This window comes from Chaetura pelagica, unplaced genomic scaffold, assembly GCF_000747805.2.
Source record: "Chaetura pelagica isolate M959 unplaced genomic scaffold, ChaPel_1.0 scaffold10, whole genome shotgun sequence".
Lineage (NCBI taxonomy): Eukaryota > Metazoa > Chordata > Aves > Apodiformes > Apodidae > Chaetura > Chaetura pelagica.
The window spans coordinates 5,533,228-5,550,902 of NW_009952263.1; the positions used below are offsets into that span (position 1 = coordinate 5,533,228).

A 17,675-nucleotide genomic window follows, 5' to 3' on the forward strand; every position below is an offset into this window, starting at 1 on the left:
CACCCCCGCCTCCCCCCCCGCACACATTGCCCAGCGGGACCTCCCGGGTAAAAAATCACAGGAACGACCCGAGTCCCACCTTCGATCCCCGGATACAAACCCAAAGAGCCTGTTTTAAACGGAGAAATGAAAGCCTCAGGCGCGCGGGGCTGGCGGCGCCGTCCCCAGCCCCTCCGGAACACCTCGGATTTCAGCGGTGACAAAAACACGCCCTCGGAGGTGACGGCGCAGGTTTCCCACCCGAAGGAGGGGGGGATGGAAAGGCAGAAGGGGGAACGAGCTCTGTGGGAGCTCTGGGGTGAATTGCTGGGGCTGCAGCACAGGCTGCGGGATGACAACACAGATACCACCTTCCTGCAAAACAACAGCCAGCTTTCCACCAGCGGGTGCTCACGGTCACTGTGAAACCCAGGTTGTGGGGCTTTTACAGTATTTTTAAAGATTTTATTAACTACCTTTTGCTTTTGTAGCAGCAAAAAGGGCCTGGGGTTTTAACACCAGCACTTTTCTCTCATGGAGCTCCCAAGGGCTCCCCAGACAGGCTGGGGAACTTGGAATTGTGGTTCCGATCATTTCCAAGTGCTAAGAAGTTGGTTGGATTTTATTGTTCTAGAGTTTGGGAGATGTGGCTGAGCCAGGCAGACTTGCCACAGAGGTTATCCAAAAGGGAAACAAGAGCACCACGAGCCATTTTCAGGAGAACACAACGTGACCTGCAGAAAGGCCTTACTATGACTCACTGGATGAACAGAGACAACAACTTTGGTGGAACTTGCATGAATTAGGATTATAAGCATGAATAAAGGCTGGTGGGTTCATGCCCTAAATCCTCAGAATTCATCAGCTACCCACAGCCACAAATTTTATTGTCTGTTTATAGGTCACAGGGGTATTTGCAAAACGTGCTCGCTAAGCGTGTGGTGTGGCAAGAACACACTAGTGTTTTCTCTCGAGATCAGACTAGCCCCCACACAAATTTTGCCAGCCAACCCTCATTTTTCCTGCTGTCTTTCTGATGCAAAAATTTTGTGACCCTCCCTCTCACAGGCCCAGGGAGCAGGCATGGGGTGACAGAGCTACAAAACCTGCTACAGTGCCTGGGTGCCCCCATGCACGGTATCCGTGCTGTGTTTCCAGGAACGCTCCCAATGCACCGAGCACACGGGCTATTTTCAGACTCAAAAAAGCAGTGACTTGTCACACAGGAGGAGGCAGACACCTACACTGCACACTTGGGGAGACCTTCTGCTTTGTTCCTTGATAAAGTGCTTGAATTTTAGATTAAAATGGAAAGCAAGCAAAAAAAACCCCCACAACCCTAAATCCCTACGCTTTTGCACATTACTGGTGTCCCACACCTTCTGCAACAAGCTGCAACTCCAAAACCAAGGACACCTACAGTTTTCTACCCAGGGAACCTTAGAGGCATAGCAGGTAAGGAACCAAACTGAACTTTGTCTCCCAGATCATCTAATCTTCAGAGGAAAAGCAGCAATGACTCCCTGCAGTCATGTGGAAGTCCACGTGCCTCCTCAGCCCGAGCACAGGGCGGATCTGACTCTGTGGTACCTGCCCCAACCCATACTGTTTAGGGCAAAACAGAAGTTTGTGGCATTTGCAGTTGCTGGCAATGGCTCTGCCCCAGGCTCCCCAGCAGCCCTCAGCCTAGCCCCACTGCTTGCTCAGTATTTCTCTATTTGACCTGCAGCTTTGGTCTCCTTCCAAGAAGGCTTCTAAATGTAGGTGAGGTAATAATTTTAACAGATTAAACACTTCCAGAAGGGGAAGTGTGGAGTGTTTCCAACCTGATATAATAAGGACCAAATTAACAGAGAGGTCAAGAGTTCTAATTTGTAAAGACAGAAAATTGTTAATCCTGATTCTGAACACAAAAGTGAAATACTCTGTAGGCAGTATCTCAGTCCAGTTGACTAATAACTGATAACAAAGCATGGATCCTGTTTCCTGTATGAATAAGACTTTTAAACTATTATTCATGAAGGTGGGGAAAGAGGAAGAAAGAAGACTCCCATATATTTTCAGAACAGCCTGTTTCCTTAAGAAACCTTAAGAGATAATCCTTAAAGTTTATATCCATAGCACAAATAGCCATTTTCTCCAGTTAGAAGAAATCTACCTAACCAAAGCTCTGTGGATAAAATCTAAATTTGTTTTCACTTAAGCAGAAAGTCAGACTGGGATGGTGTTAGACACATGTAGTCCAGCTGTTTGCCATTTACAATTTTTGCTGATGGTACAAAAACCAGCTGTGCAGGGAACCCAAATGAGGCTGGGAGAGGGGGAGGAATTGGAGGCACACTTAAAAACAAACAAAATAACCCCAACAAAACTTCAATGTTCATTACACCTGAAAGGGGAAAAAAAATAAATCACATAAACCTAGCAGATTCAGACCAAAACCAAGAGAAACAGCTACTTAGAAGGTAATACAATGTCAAGAGAATGGCATGTGGAATAGCAGAAAAAGATAGTGTAACTGAACAATCCTTTGGAAATATCCCACCTGAGATTACATTAATGCAGTAACTACACAGAGTTAAGCACGGCTTTTGAAAAGACATAAAAGAAACTAATCTCAACCTTACCCTGAAGTGATAGTAGAGGTTAATTTACACAAGCAGCAAAATGGGAGTGGGGGGAAGGAAGTGGTTAGAGGTTATTAATACAAATGATCAAAGCACACACCAGGTCAACACAAGCTACTGCTTTCACCTCAGTAAATGAAATGTAACCCAACTATAATATAACTCTTGGGAAAATGTCCATTGTAACAGTACAAAAGAACAGCAATTATCTTGAGGACTAAGTGCTGAACTCTTAAATTCTAATTATATTTATCTACTGGATTCTCTTGAATACAGGCCCACTCAGCATGTGCCCAACTCAATTGCTATATGAAACAAAGACAAAACCAGAATACCACACCAAGTGAGAAAACCTAAAAGCATAGAACAGATTAATGCTAACATCTTCAAAGTGTATGGAATGCTGAATAGATGCAAAAGAACTCCATTATACATATTTAGGGCAGGAGAGAGATCATCTCTCCCTGTATCAGGTTTCTCCCACTGAAGTTCCTTGTACTAGGCAATGCATTTCCAAGTCAAATTTTAAGACCTTTAATTTCTCCAGCCTCCAGTACAAGTAGTGCAGTCCTTCTTTATATCCTTCCAGGAATCTGCTAATATCACTTCCAGCACAGTCCTCTGGCTCTCATATTGCAACAACCTCCCCTCAAAAGTTTGCTCCAACATACCGAATCAAACCCTCAGCTGGAGCTAGACCTAGTCCTCAAAGGCTGCACCTTTATCACACATCCCTGGGATGCTCATCAGCTGCACAGCACTTGTCAACAGGGGCTATGCCTCAACACTTTCTCTCGAACATATTCCTATGGGCTTGGAAGCCTGCCAGGATGACCAGTTTCACCTCACTTTATTTAAGAAGGTAAATCCTTTAATGACATTTCATTTTGAAGTTATGAAGCGTGTTCTTCTAGAGGCACTTCACCACAGGGCAGCCCACAGCAGGGACTGTCCTCATAAGAATTATCGAGGAGTCCAAGTGACAGCAGAATTTTTCTTCCACTGCTCTTGCAAGGCTCACCAAGGAAGAGTCAAGGAAAACTAGTCCTTTAGAGAGCTTAATCTTTTCAGAGGTGAAGGCTTTTGAAATGACCTTCAACCACTCTACTGGTGCTCATCGTAAAAATGATACACAGGGTTTTGTTTCAACTAGCTGTTTCTTTATTTCTTGACTTAAAAGACAAATATGGGGCAGCCATGGTAATTACATGAGTCCTACTGCTTCCAGATGACCCACAAACAGTATCAGTCACTACAAGCAGTTCTGCAATCTAAAATCAACAAATTAGTGGAAATAAAGCAGGAGCAATATGATAATTGTATTTTCCACGTTATCATTGGTTTTCACCAGCATAGGTGTTAACACAGGAGTCGCTGTAAGAGTTTTTGGCTCTCAGCAAAAGAAAGGTCCTTATTTTAAACCTGAGGTATCAAAGTAGCATATGTATGTTCTATTAGAGTACTGCTATGCTTTCTCCTACATCTTATCTCAATGTAACCAAGCCTATATGTATTTTATTTCCATATATATATGGTTTTTAAACCAACTTCAGACTCTGCTACATTAAAGATTCCGCTTAAATGCAACTCTGCTACAATACAGTGAATCACCACTAAACTAGTCTTTTAAGGCCTCAATAAGTGGTCCCTGTTTTATTTAATCCCACCCGTCTTTTCATCTGTCCTGGTTTAGTGATCAGGGTGAACCACAAACCAGAGGGCTGAATTGTTCTTTATTACCCCCCCTCCACCTTCCCAAGGCAAAACAAAAGGGGAATAAGGAAGGGAGAATTAAGGGTTGGAAATGGAAACTGGAACAAATTTACTGTAACACAGAAAAGGGAGTAACACGTGGGGGGAAGAAGAGATATATAAACTTATAAACAGATATATAAAAAACCGATCTCAGTGATCGCAGGAACAGGTGGGTAAGAGTCCCTCGTGGCAAGGCTGCCTCAGGAGAGGGTTCCACGGCTCCTCACAGCACCTGCTACAGCTGGATTCTGTAGAGCATGTGGCGAGTTGAAGAACCTCTGAGCAGCACCAGCAGCAAGGAAGGTGGCACAGGAAAAGGGGAGGAAGGGGGGTTGCTGAGCATCCAATTCTCCTGGCTTTTGTAGAGTATGGCAGGAAGTGAGAGGGAATCCTGACCTCTCTCTGTTTCAACCCTCCCGGGTCCTTAAGACCCTCTCTCGTTCTTCTTATAGGTGTCAGCAACTTGTTGGACCCACTTAAACCATAACACCACTAAAATAGCCTTTTAAGGCCTTGCTAAGTCGTGCCAGTTTTATTTAATCCCACCCTTATTTTCATCTGAGTGGGGGTTTAAATCCAAAGATAAAGGCAAAGAGATCCCTGTCAGAAGCAGAGTGCAGAAAGCAGGGCTGAATTGGAAAGAAAAGCACATTATCTTTGGTTCTGCATCAAGGAACTTGGCATATAGGGCTGGTTGTCTCAATACCACTGGTAGATATGGTATGATCTTGTAAAGCATCAGGCTGGAGAAGCTGGGATGATAAATGCTTCTGACCTGTAGCTTAGTAAGCAAGGATGTAGCAAAGCACACACAGGAAGGTAAAAGCTCCCTCTTTAAATGCTTACTGCGCTCAGGGTATAAGATACTGCATCTAGTCAGTTGGACAATAAATGAACCAATGCAAATTAATTAAACCAAAATAATGAAAAATTATTCTGAACTGAATTAAACACTAACACAAGATGCAAGAGAAGCCTCTGTGCTGCTGGAGAACCTCCAAAGAAGGATGGACTGGTGTCGGCAGGGAATCACTAGCGATGTCCCAAGGCAGAAGATGCTGCTTGTCAATCAGAGCCCTAGCTTAGGGATAGAATTTAAGGTCCTGTTGATATTACCAGAAACCCTGAAGTTCTAGCGAGAATGGTTTCCTTAATTTGGGAAGCTTGTATTAATTTGTCTGGTATAGCAAATTAGCACTGTCTCTGCTGAGACAGACTGATGGCCTGAACTATGGAAAGTCCTTTCTACTGCAGACTAGACCCAAGTCTGAAGATGGGGCAAACACTAGTGTTTATCTCATCAATGCAACGACTTTTAAATGGAAAGATAAATATGCACATAAATGCTTTCAGATACAAGGCAAACATGAAGTGTATATACAGCCACCTCTTCTTGTAACCCAATACTCTTCCTCTGGCCAACTATGTGAACCACAAGATAACATTCACATGCACTGGTATTTGCCTTCTAGCTTTGGAACCCAAGAGCTTCACAAATACAACACTCCTACAGAAGAAGTTTGCTACTGTACAAATAGGTGTCCAGCACAAGTACCCAACAAAACAGAAAAATTAAATACTACTTTAGTGGCCAAAACACACACGTTACGCTTATGATAATTGAGTGGTTGGAGAAACAAGTATTTGTGAATCCTTTCTCCTCTCCCCAGGTTTATTTACTTTTCAGTTTCTCAGTCCTGTCCAGATGCTTGCACTAATTGCTTAGGAGCTCTTATAAACACAAGCAGGGAAAAAGGAAAACAAGCTCTAAAACAGGGATCAAGAGAGTTGGAAAAGCTGTTAACATTTGCTAATAGAAACTGATGTAACGTCTAAAATAAGCTTAAGCTTGTTCTTAAAACAGAGTGGCTTTCAAATGGGCTGCATACCAACAACACTGCTTGCTACTGAGTGCTCATGACTTAAGACATCAGCTACCTCTTACCTTTGGAGGCTTGAAAGGATATTCTGGTGTAAATGTGATGTCAAGGAAGAAAACACCTCCCTCATAGACTGAACCTGGAGGTCCTAGAATGGTTGATCTCCATTCGTAGATGTTATCACCTTTGGGTCCAGCACTATTAAAAAAAAAAGGTTAGGAATATTACCACAGTTCAAACAAATATGACCTCTTACATTCTTCAAGTATGATATGAAAGAAAGATTTCAGTGTTACACTTCATGTACCATCTGAAGTAAAGACAGGCATTAAAAGTAGATTGAAATTTACATGAGCAGCCTTGCCCAGAACTCCTTCTGAACATGCTACACAATCTTGACACAACAGAAAAGTTAAGTTTCAAATAACAATTTCCTACAATAGTTCAGAAATAGCTCTTCCAGCTCAGTCTTAATAAAACCGTACTACATGAAAGGCCATACTAAAAAAACTAAAGACTTACATTGATTTTATTAATCTTGTGTATTCTTTAAAATATATTCCTGTGTTATTGCTAAACCAAGGGTCATGGTGTAACTGAAGGAAACCAAATACATGATGATACTTTAAAACCTAAAAATGGTATACATTTTTATAATTTTGCTGCACTGATTTTTAAAATGAGGCCATATGTACTCATCCCATTGGTATTGTTTGTATTGTGGAGCTGCTTTAGTGAGGGGGATTAAAATCACTGTGTCAAATTAAAACAGCAGTTTCTCAAACCAGCTTTGTCTGCCTCTAAATTCTCCCTAGCCTGCCAGCAGCTCACAAGAGCAGTACAAACTAAAGGTGTTACAGAGCACAAATGTCTGCTTGTCGAAAATTAGTTTTACTGATAATCCTCAGACACTTGTATTCTGTTGTGTGCCATATGTCACTGAGTATTTCTAAGTACAGCTCAACCTATAAAGCCATTAATGGTTTAGGGCTCCATTGCTACCTCTTTCTTTCTGTGCTGCTATGGTAGTATTTTATCAGTAAGATGCCTGAGCTGAAAACTCCCTTTGCATAAAGGGAGGTGCTGACACAGCTTTTTCCATCAGGGATGTGTTATGACTTCAGAAATCTCTCCTCCCCTTGTTCTGTATGGGGCCAGATTTTAACATCCCTAATACAATGAAAACCAGCCTTGCTCTTCTTTTCCCATTCTTTTAACAAGGCTAATATAGGACAGAAGGATCAAAAAAGGGTCTTTTCATATTATAAAAATCATGGAGCAGTATTACTTGAGAGGGAAGGCAATCCAATAAATTCAATACGTGAATACAGTATGCATTTAATTATTGTGAAGGGAATCAGAATAATTGCTAGGTATTAGTAACAGTGTTACAAATAGAAATACAATAGCAAAACCATAAATTCTCAATGTAACAATGGGGATCAGACACATGCTTTTTCCCCCCACTCTTTGCAGCACTGATGAACATGTTCTTGACAGCAGGTGAAGCAAGGGACAGAAGGGGAGTTAGTTCTGTTATCAAACCTAAAAATTTATTTTCACAGTAAACAAAAAAGTTCACAATATTTTTGCTAAGTAGTTCAACAATAGTGAAGCTATGACTAAAAGCATGGTTCCAGGGGAAGGAAAGCATATAAGCAAGCAGAAAAAGGAGACAGGTTCTCTGCAAAAGTGACAAAACAGTCACTGGAGAAAGACTTCTCTCCTCAGAACACAAAACCCCACAAAGTTCAAGATCAGTACTAAATAAAAGTAAAAGCCACTCCATCCTGAACATCCCGCTGCACTGTAATGACTCGTCCCTCTCCTGTGCAGGTCTATGTATTTAGGCACTCAGTACTCTCCAGCTACCACCTGCGCACTAGACTGGAAGAGCATTATATTTTGACAGGAAGCTCTACCTCTTGAACATCAGCCTAACTGTGAAAACTTACTGAAAAGGACTCTCTGGGGCACCCTTAGCCACCACTCCAAGGAATCACCTCCTTATGTACGTATTAGCAACCTAGAGACACGCTGTCGTTACTGCAAGGAGCACTGGTGGTCATCTTCCCCCATCTCCTCTAAAGATGGAGTGACTAAACAGAACGGGTACTTGAGCTTCGTTAGCACCGATTTACTGTGGGAATTTATATCATGGGAACTGCCCACCAGGAGCACTTCAGCACTCATGAAATGTGATGTGTGATTAGCACCGAACACAGCCTTCTGAACCAACAAGAAATACTTCAACATTTTGCATTTTATTTCCAGCTTCAACCCAAAGGACTGCCAATAAAAAATCCCAGAGACTTAAAAAATAATATATTATTATTTGTAATTGTCTTAGAAATCTCTTGTATCCTATTACTTTTCCAATTAGTGCTATCACTGCATGCAAGTAATATGCTAGGCCTTCATATTAAAAGAGTGCAACATCTTTGTAGGACATCAGTAGGCTTTAACAGTGATGTACTAGGCTAACCTTTTAAGCTTTTCATAATTCAATTAAACGAGTGAAATAGCTGTATATGGCCAATTTTTACATATTAACATTGATTTCTTATAAAGGAAAGACTGAAAGAGGAAGATGCAAGTCATCTTCAGAGTACAATATTGGTTGGATTTAATTTAGGATTAGGTAATATCAAGCAGCTCAAGAAGACCTAGTGCTTAAGAGAAAATTGATGATACTGGACCACAGAGTAAGTGCAGCAGCATTAACTTTTGGTGGACATACAAAAACTGTCAAAGGTTAAATATTACATTTTTTTGTTTAAAAACCTTGCAATTATCTGCTTAAAAAAAATAATTAACTGATGCATAGATACAGGGCTCACAGGCACAGCTGTCACCTTGCCTGATGTGTGTCACCACTGCTCAAATTAAGTGTCTAGATCTACTAATGCAACATTTTGAAGCTGTCCAACATATAACCACTGGGAAGATAATTTAAACGAATTAAATAGAAATAGTTTTCACTGCAAGACAAGAGTATGAGAGCAACAACTTTCTGTATTGAACTCAACAGCCCACATTTCTCTCTTTGGAAACAAAGAGGCTGAGACAAAGACTGGTAATGCAGAGTGAAAGATGACATGTAAAAGAAAACTGAAAAAAAAAAAAATCCCAACCCATCATTACCACATCAGGCAGGATGAAGTGAAACTGCTATCTCTTTTCCCTGGAAAAAACAGTGACATGCTCAGCAAAGATGTGCTACACCCACTGTACCAACTGTTCCTGATCGTTCCCAAGTTGCTGCTTGATTATCCTCTGGATGGATGTTACAACTGTAATGCCCTTAGGAAACTACCCAGTGCCAAGGTAGTTTTTGTTCAAGGACTATCTAACTTTCCAAGTCTAGAAGCAGTGGTCTGAATCCTCCTAGTAAATGCAAAGCAGAGAGGAAGTCTTAGCTCAAAGTTCTGCCTGGACCAAGTCCCAGCCAGCTTTCTGTCACTTTGGAAAACCCTCATCTTGCTCTGCCTCTCTTTGCTGGCAGGTGCCATGTTCTTTCTCTACTTCAAAACCCAACAGGTAAATTAGAAATGCCTGTAGCAGAGGCTGGGGAGCAGAATGATGCCTAGGTAAATTGGCTGCATGTTCAGAGGCCTTGCAATACTGAGCAATTGTAAACATAGGACTCTGTCTCACAGACAAAGCGTTCATGGAGAAGAGACACACAAACACCTTTTCATGTATCGAAAAAAGCTGAAATGACAGATAGTCTGCAAGAACATCCAGTCTGTCAATTGTTGATAGAATCATAGAATGGTTTGACTTGGAAGGGACCTTATAGATCATCTAGTTCAAAGCCCCCTGCATAGGCAGGGATGCCTCCCACTAGACCACGTTGCTCAAAGCCCCATCCAAGCCAACACTGAACACTTCCAAGGAGGGGGCATCCAGAACCACCCTGAGCAACACGTTCCAGTGTCTCACCACCCAGCCAGATACAGTCTCCACCACAGACCCACATTACATGATATCACCTTGATAGTTTGTACACAGACTTAAATCCCTCCTCTGCCCATCCTGGGCAAATCACCAAGTTTGCCACTGCCATGGAGGGAAGGCAGAAGTTTAGTGTTCACCACATATACCGAACGTACAAAACTCCCTGGGAACACACTGACGGTACTTTCCAGGAGAATGACTCAGAAAGAGCCCACTGTTTACACCAACTTGCTAGTATGTTTGGAAACTACTTTGTCCTTTTGTAGGAGTTGACCAAATGATAAAATAAGCTTTTCCTCTAGAGAAAATACAGCCTGACAAACTTTAGTTCCTCTTCTTTGAGATACGGACAATACAATAGCAGATGACTGCAGTGATAAATTAATCAGAATCAGTCAGTGCTACAGACACTAGGTTAAAACCCTCATCTACCAAAGCAGTGCATATTCCTTTTAAAAGCTAACCAATTTAGCAAAGTAGTTTAAAAATGCCAGAGATGACTATCCATCATGGTGATGAGAGGAAGGGCAATTTCATGGTATGCTGAAGTAAATAACAGCTAATGAAAAACTACAGTATGTTTCAGTTAAAACCACAAGTAACAAAACCACAAACTCATACTCCAACTACTCCATATCCCTAGACACTATTTTTGAGGCTATTTTGCTCTGAACAGGAAGAATCTGAGGAGAGTAGCTAAGTAGTTTTGAACTTGCATACTTGTGGAAAATAAATATAATTTCCAAAAAAATGCTGCAGACATGACCTTTTCCACAGGCCATAGCTCAAAACAGAAAGCAAACAACATACTAACAGCACATGGGAATTGCAAGGTGGCAGAGAATCTAATGATCTCCAACTGAAAGCTGCGCTGTTCCAAATGATAGCAACATCATTTTTTGTTGTTGTTTTATTTTGTAGTAGAAAAAGTGAATGACTGAGCGTGGAATTGCATCCCAGTCTTCAAATGACTGTTGCAAGGTCTCTTCTTTACCTTTTTTTTTTTCTTTTTTAAAAGATGTAAGTCCCAAATGCATTAGAAATTTTGATTGGCAGGCAGGTAGCATATCATTCTCACATTAAGTTCTTGTGCATCTTGATTTTCCCTCCTGATCTGGCCCATTCCTGACCTCAGGGTAAATACACTTTCATTTCTGGTAGGCCACCAAATGGGTCCACACTGAGCTTGCTCACCTACATTGTTAGGCTGAGAGATTGGAGAAGTAGTCCAGAAGCCCTAGATTACTGGAGGAGGCAGGTGTGAGGTCTAGAGAGAAGCAGGATGGCTCACTGAGCTTCGCCATTGAAAAACACACACAAAATCCCTCATTCAGAGAAATTTTACTCTTCAGATTTTTAAGCAAGCTGTGCTAAAAATGGAAATGTCTAAGAGCAGAGTTAAAACCAACTGAACAAAAAAGAAACTAATCCTTTGGCCACAATGTCACTTCAAAAACTGCATGTTAATGCATAGCTCTAATTTTAGAAATAAATTGTCACCTTCTGCATATTCCTTAGCTACTAAAATGTAGAATTATTATTTCTATTACTTTAGCACTGGGACATTCCATTCACAGATAGGACCCCACTATGCTAGGTATGCTACAATGCAGTCCAAAGACTCATGCACACAACTTCCACAGGTTTTTAAATTATAAAATAAGCATTAAAACATTTCTCAGTTAGGACAAAGACATTCAACTAGACAAGACAGAAGTAGTAAAAAAGGGATACCCTGACCCTGCATTTAATTGCCATTATTCACTTATGTATTTAAAACTGGGATATAATTTTTTTGCCTACCATTTTTTAGTCAAAGAATGGAAGGAAAAAGGGAAAAAGTTAAAGGTAACATACTGAACTACCATGTGACTATGTGAATCAAAGTGATTTTTTTGCCCACTGTCACTATACACAGCCACACTGCTCCTGTGTGTTAACATTAGCTAAACGCGATGGATTGACCATAGGTGAAATGCCTATGAACTCAGTGAGAGACACAGGGAAAAACCAGCAAGGTAAAAAGCTGCAGCTACCTTCAATTAAAACATCAGAAGGGAACAAACGAGGGGAACACGAGGTGAGCGAGCAAAGATGGAACATTATATCACTAAAGCAATTCAAACTATAAATTGAGAAAAGAGAACTTAATTCTCCTTCCAATGCATGTTCAGGGGCATAGTTTTCATGTAGAAAGCAGTAAATATTATTTTTCTTGTAACTCATTGAAGGTACTGTGTTTTCTGTCTTAAATTTAAAATGGCAGTCACAATATTGCACAAGGGTAAGTACCTTACAAATCCCACCACATTTCTAAGAACACGCACAAAATTTCTGTTTTAGTATCTGAGAAAGCTTTTCCCTTAAGTATCAGACTAATGTAAAATTGGGAGGGGAAGTTTGAAAAATGGCACATAAATTGCACGAAGCTTAAACTGGAAGGATAAACGGTGCAGTGAATTACATTCTTACGAGGTTAAAAAAGGAACTAAATAACTAAATAGCTCTGATAATGGAGCTGATAAAGCATTATGCAGGGATTTATGAGACTTCAAGGAAAACTGTTTCAGGGAGATTTCAGGGAAAAAAAAAAAAAAAGACGACGACTAGGTTTTCCAATTTAAATAAAAAATACTTGGCAACATGATCACATACAACAAACTGAGAGCCTTACTGTTGCCAAGATCTCACTCTTTGCAATTGTAACAGGAAGAGAAATGCCCAGGAGTACTTGCAAATTTAGGACCTTCACCCGAGTATTTCAGTCTCTGCAAAATATTATTGTGAAGTTACTACTAAACTACTTGGTGAAAAGGCCAACCCTCTTGAATAATTTCACTGCAGAGTTTGAGTTTTAAACCAGGCTTCAAAGATTTAAAATAAAATCTCAGTTAACAGGGAGGTCAGAAGGAGACTTATGATATTCTCAGGAGTGTACTGCAGCTCTATTTAGTTTAACAATAATCACTTCAATTTAGGAGCAAGACCTCATATAAAGGTTCAAGAAAAATTAATCCATTTAGCATTGATTCCAAAATTGAAAGTAAATCCAGCCTGCTCAGCTCTCGATTTCCTTTGCAGTGGCTTCTTCCTAGCCTTCTCCACCTCAAAGCACTGGAAGTTTGTCCCATTACATGTAGGAACACTTTCAGGATCCAAGATGACTACAGAGAGGCCATCTGCTTCTGCAAATCTGTGGCTTTAGCATGTAGAGTATGCAAATACAGAAAATGCCTACTCAATGAAATTACTTTCATTGTATGTAAATCAGTTTTTCTTTTCTCCTCATAGCTATAGCTGGACACCAAGGCCAAAAATTAAACACAATAAAAAGTACTGACTTATATTTGACCTTGCATCTCCCATTAAATAATACCCTTCAGAAGAAAAAATAAAACAAATTGGTAGAAGAGAATTTGACTTGCCTAACAATTAGCAACGGCATATTTTAAATGACAAGAAGATGTAATGGTAGAAACTGTGCTCTGCCAACTTAACCTTGTGTTATTTTTACATCAGTTTCCTTCCTGCCATTTGTCAACTGGCCTATTAGCTGCCAACATGGGGACAGAAATGCCTTCACATAATCAGACCTTATTTCCAAATTTAGTATTTATGACACAGATGCGTAATTTACAATTGGTAAGCAAAACGAGGCAGTTTCACAAATGCTGCATTTTTTGCAGCCACACCATTTGGGCCTCCTCCAACAGGTTTTTCAAAGTTGGTATAGAAACAACTGATAAACCTACTTGTTTCTGTAATTTTAATGCTTTCATAAAGCAAACGTGCTCTTGAAGTGGTTGCCCAGCATCAAATTAACAGTCCTGTATTTAAAGACAATAAAGGAGAATCAATACTGTTACTAAATATTAATGTTCTTGCGTCACTAATCTCAAATGTGGCATACTCCTCAAGAGAAAACAAAAGCTTTACTTCCTCTTGGTACTTACTGGAACACAGTAGGTTCTTCACATGTGGGAAATTAACTACCCCATCTGAAAACAGAACAGTTCAGTATGCCCCCTTTCCTCCCATAAGAATCCCTATATTAACATGATCAGAGGGCTCTCCTCTAAATACCATGTTTTATCCACTAGAGAAAATGGAAATCCACTAGAATTAACCTGCCATTACAGAATCAAGCTGGCATCATCTGTCCTCCATGCCCATCTCCTCTTTTGTCTGTATCAGCATGGGAATATGAAAAGTGGTGTCCATAAATGGATAAAAAAGCCCTGCACATCATAAATATTTAGGCACCCTGTAGTACATCAATTGTAACACTGCTAAGTTTGGACCAACATGATCTGGAGTCTTCTGGCTCTTTAACAGTCTCTTGCTCTGTTTAGGGAAAAACAAACAATACAAAACAAAGGATCCCACCTCTTTCATAAGTCTACCTATGCAACATTAAGATAACACGGTGGACTGGTTATCTTAGGCTTTATTATCATCAGTTTGCCCTATTGATTTTATTTTAACTAGTAATTATGTAGATCATGAAATGCTAATGCTAAATAACTTAGATCAAAAGGGCAACAGCAGCTACAAACCAGATTGGAAAACTGGCCCCAGAAAGTGAAAGATGATGTGTAACTCTTGGCAAGAAGCCCCTGCTATGCTGAAAATTGAAAGAAGACAAGACTCTCAAACTTCCTCAGACTCATAAGGACATGGTTCTTGTGGCTTCACCCAACTATCTCCTCAAGTAGCTTTATTTCCATGGGGAGGAAAAGGGCTCTTTTAAAATGGGGCAGGTAATGCATTGCCAGACTAGAGATACACTACCACCTCTCTTGCACTGAGCTACAGGAATTATGCTCAAAGTCTGTACTCAGAACAGACAATGCAATATTTTAAGATTGCTAATTTATATGCAACTTTAAGTTATCAAGAGAACATAACCTAAGGAAAAAATCTGCACATGTACCTCATGCTTCAAAACTGGTCCTCCTGTCCCATCACCTTCCCACCAACCAAGTCACCCTAACACATGCTACAAGTTAAAACAGACCCATGAGCCAATCAACACCTATGGAGTCTCTTTCCTGTTAGATCAAGGATAGGTAGAGTCAACATCACTTAACTAGAGAATCAGGTCATCCCATTATCTTGGCTTCACATCATTCTGTTGCATCCCACCAGCATATCAATGCTGAGATTGATAATTTTATGTTGCTAACCAAAATATATTATGTTTTGAAGCATGCATCTTAATGATACCTGAAACCTAGAAAGGAAAAAAAAAAAATCCAATCTGGACGTCCTCACCTTCTCCTTTGTCTGCATTAAACTTCCTTTCCTTGCTATTCACTAAACAAATTAAGACCACTGCATTTGGATTAACCTATTTCACTGCAAGTGATAACAGCAAAATTAAACAAACTACCCAATACCAAGATAAAATGTGGTCCCTCAAAACAACAATAAAATATCATCACTTATGCTGCACTACTCAGAGCATCTCTCTACTGATTTTCACAGCTCTGAACTATCAAAACTGCCTAGCAAAAATGTGATTTGAAAAGCCTGCCTTTGAGTTTTAAAACTTTTAACATGCACAGACTAGAAATTCTATCTGCGAGCTGAGATGCGAATTTACTATTTTTTAAGTAAAACAAGATTACCTACACTTTAATACAGCACAGCTGCCAGCTAACTACATAACAGTCACCAGAAATTGTTTATATACCACTGCAAGTTGTTCTCATTAATAACAATTGCAAACATGCGCCAGCTACAATAGCTAATCAGCATTTGTTGTAGCATTTTCTTACATAAATATTATTCTGAAGCTGACCTGAGGGCAAAAGCTTGGAAAAAAAACCAAACCAAAAAACAAAACATATCCAACAACAATCTTTCAAGGGATTTGAAAACAAAAATAGACTCTTGATTTCTTGATAGCATTTTCCCATTCATAAGATGGCCTCAATTTGTAGTGGCCTTCTAAGGTTTTGATTTGGGTTTTTTTTTGTTTTTTTTTTCAAAGTTTTAGAAACACTAAATGCAATCCACATTGGGAGCCACAGGAGGACCAAGCAGTGCTCTTAAATACTGTATACAGTTTGGGGGCCAACTTGCACACCTTAACTTGAAGAGACTGATACAGTCCTTCACAAATTATCTTTTATCTCCAGAACCCTTTTTGGCAACTGAGGTTAAGTACCTTCCCCCCAAAGCAAAAAAAACCAAACACATCATTGACTTTCAAACATCCCAATGCCTTCACTTTGTGACATCTTGGTCTGGAATTATCTTCTGAATATAAGGAAAGATTGAAGACAATGAAGTGCCAGGAAATAAAGAGTTTCAACTTAGGCCATTACATCACTTACACCTTTTATAAAAAGCATGCCACGTTCACGCACACAAAAGCCAACACGGATTGCTGCTCCTCCCTGATTTCCACCAAAGAGGGAAGGCTTAGCAATAATTTAATAAGCTGGAAAGACAACACCCACAGGGTAGCAGTTAAGTTTTGCTGACAGATCCGCAGCAGGCAATTCAAAGGGAATTGCCAGGGAGCCCAAGTAGTCGAGGCATCCTCCTCCACGTCACTGCTGGTTTCACACAGCTTGAAAACTTTGCTCCTTCAAGTAATCACTAACATTCTTAGTTTAAACTAAGTTGTAACCTTTTGCTGTCAGGAAAAACAAAACCAAAAACCAACCAACCAAAAAAAAAAACACCCCCCAGAAAAAACCCCAAACAACCAAAAACCAAACTAACTTTACACTACAATTAGCTGAGAACACTGATGCTAAGTAATACTTCAGGTATGTTTCCTTGAACTGGAGGCTTTTCTAGTCACTCAAAAAGACATACTTTCCCCATAAAATTCCTGTGCAACTCATGAATTTCACTAAGAAGGGTCTTTAGTGGCATTTAGTAAAAATTCACATTTCTTTATTGGATGGTGTTAACAATTTAATTTCTAATAATGCTCACATGAGATCTTCTAGTGTATTTCAGAGACAGAGGGAGGAAAGCACACCTCCCAGACATGTGCACTGGTTTCACAGAGACCAAGTTATGTTGTCTAACCTTTTAACCTAAGCATTGTTAAAAGTAACACCTGAAAGCAAGAGTGACAAGATGAGTAGAGAGTTCCTGGGTTTTAAGAGCTGTCCATCAGTTTTGTTATGCTGGAACCATTTAGATACAGATGGTAACAGAAATAAAGAGGCATGCCTACAAAGCCTTAAAACTGACACAGAGTGTAAAATTGGGTGCAAATGGTACATCTATCAATTTTCTGAAGAAAAACTGACTATGCTACTTACAATTAGATACAAATATGAAACCAGCATAGTAGCATACAGTATGCTATGGCAGCATGGCAAACCACCTCGAAAAACTGACAGCTTTAATACCTATGCTTGATGTAATTTTACATACATGTCAACATAAGAAGAGAAATAAATCTATCATTAGCGACAAATCACAGGCATTTGGGGTATGAAGGTAG

At 40.1% G+C, this 17,675-nt stretch overlaps 1 protein-coding gene across 2 annotated transcripts in view; it reads right to left on the bottom strand.

The window, feature by feature from the left end:
- The window catches only part of UBE2E1 (ubiquitin-conjugating enzyme E2E 1), a 43,928-nt gene that overhangs the window by 2,442 nt on the left and 23,811 nt on the right, over window positions 1-17,675 (bottom strand). For both annotated transcript variants that reach the window (XM_010007526.1, XM_010007525.1), the window contains one exon: window positions 6,307-6,439. In XM_010007526.1, coding sequence (XP_010005828.1) covers window positions 6,307-6,439 — 133 coding nt within the window. The remainder of the gene's footprint in view (window positions 1-6,306; window positions 6,440-17,675) is intronic.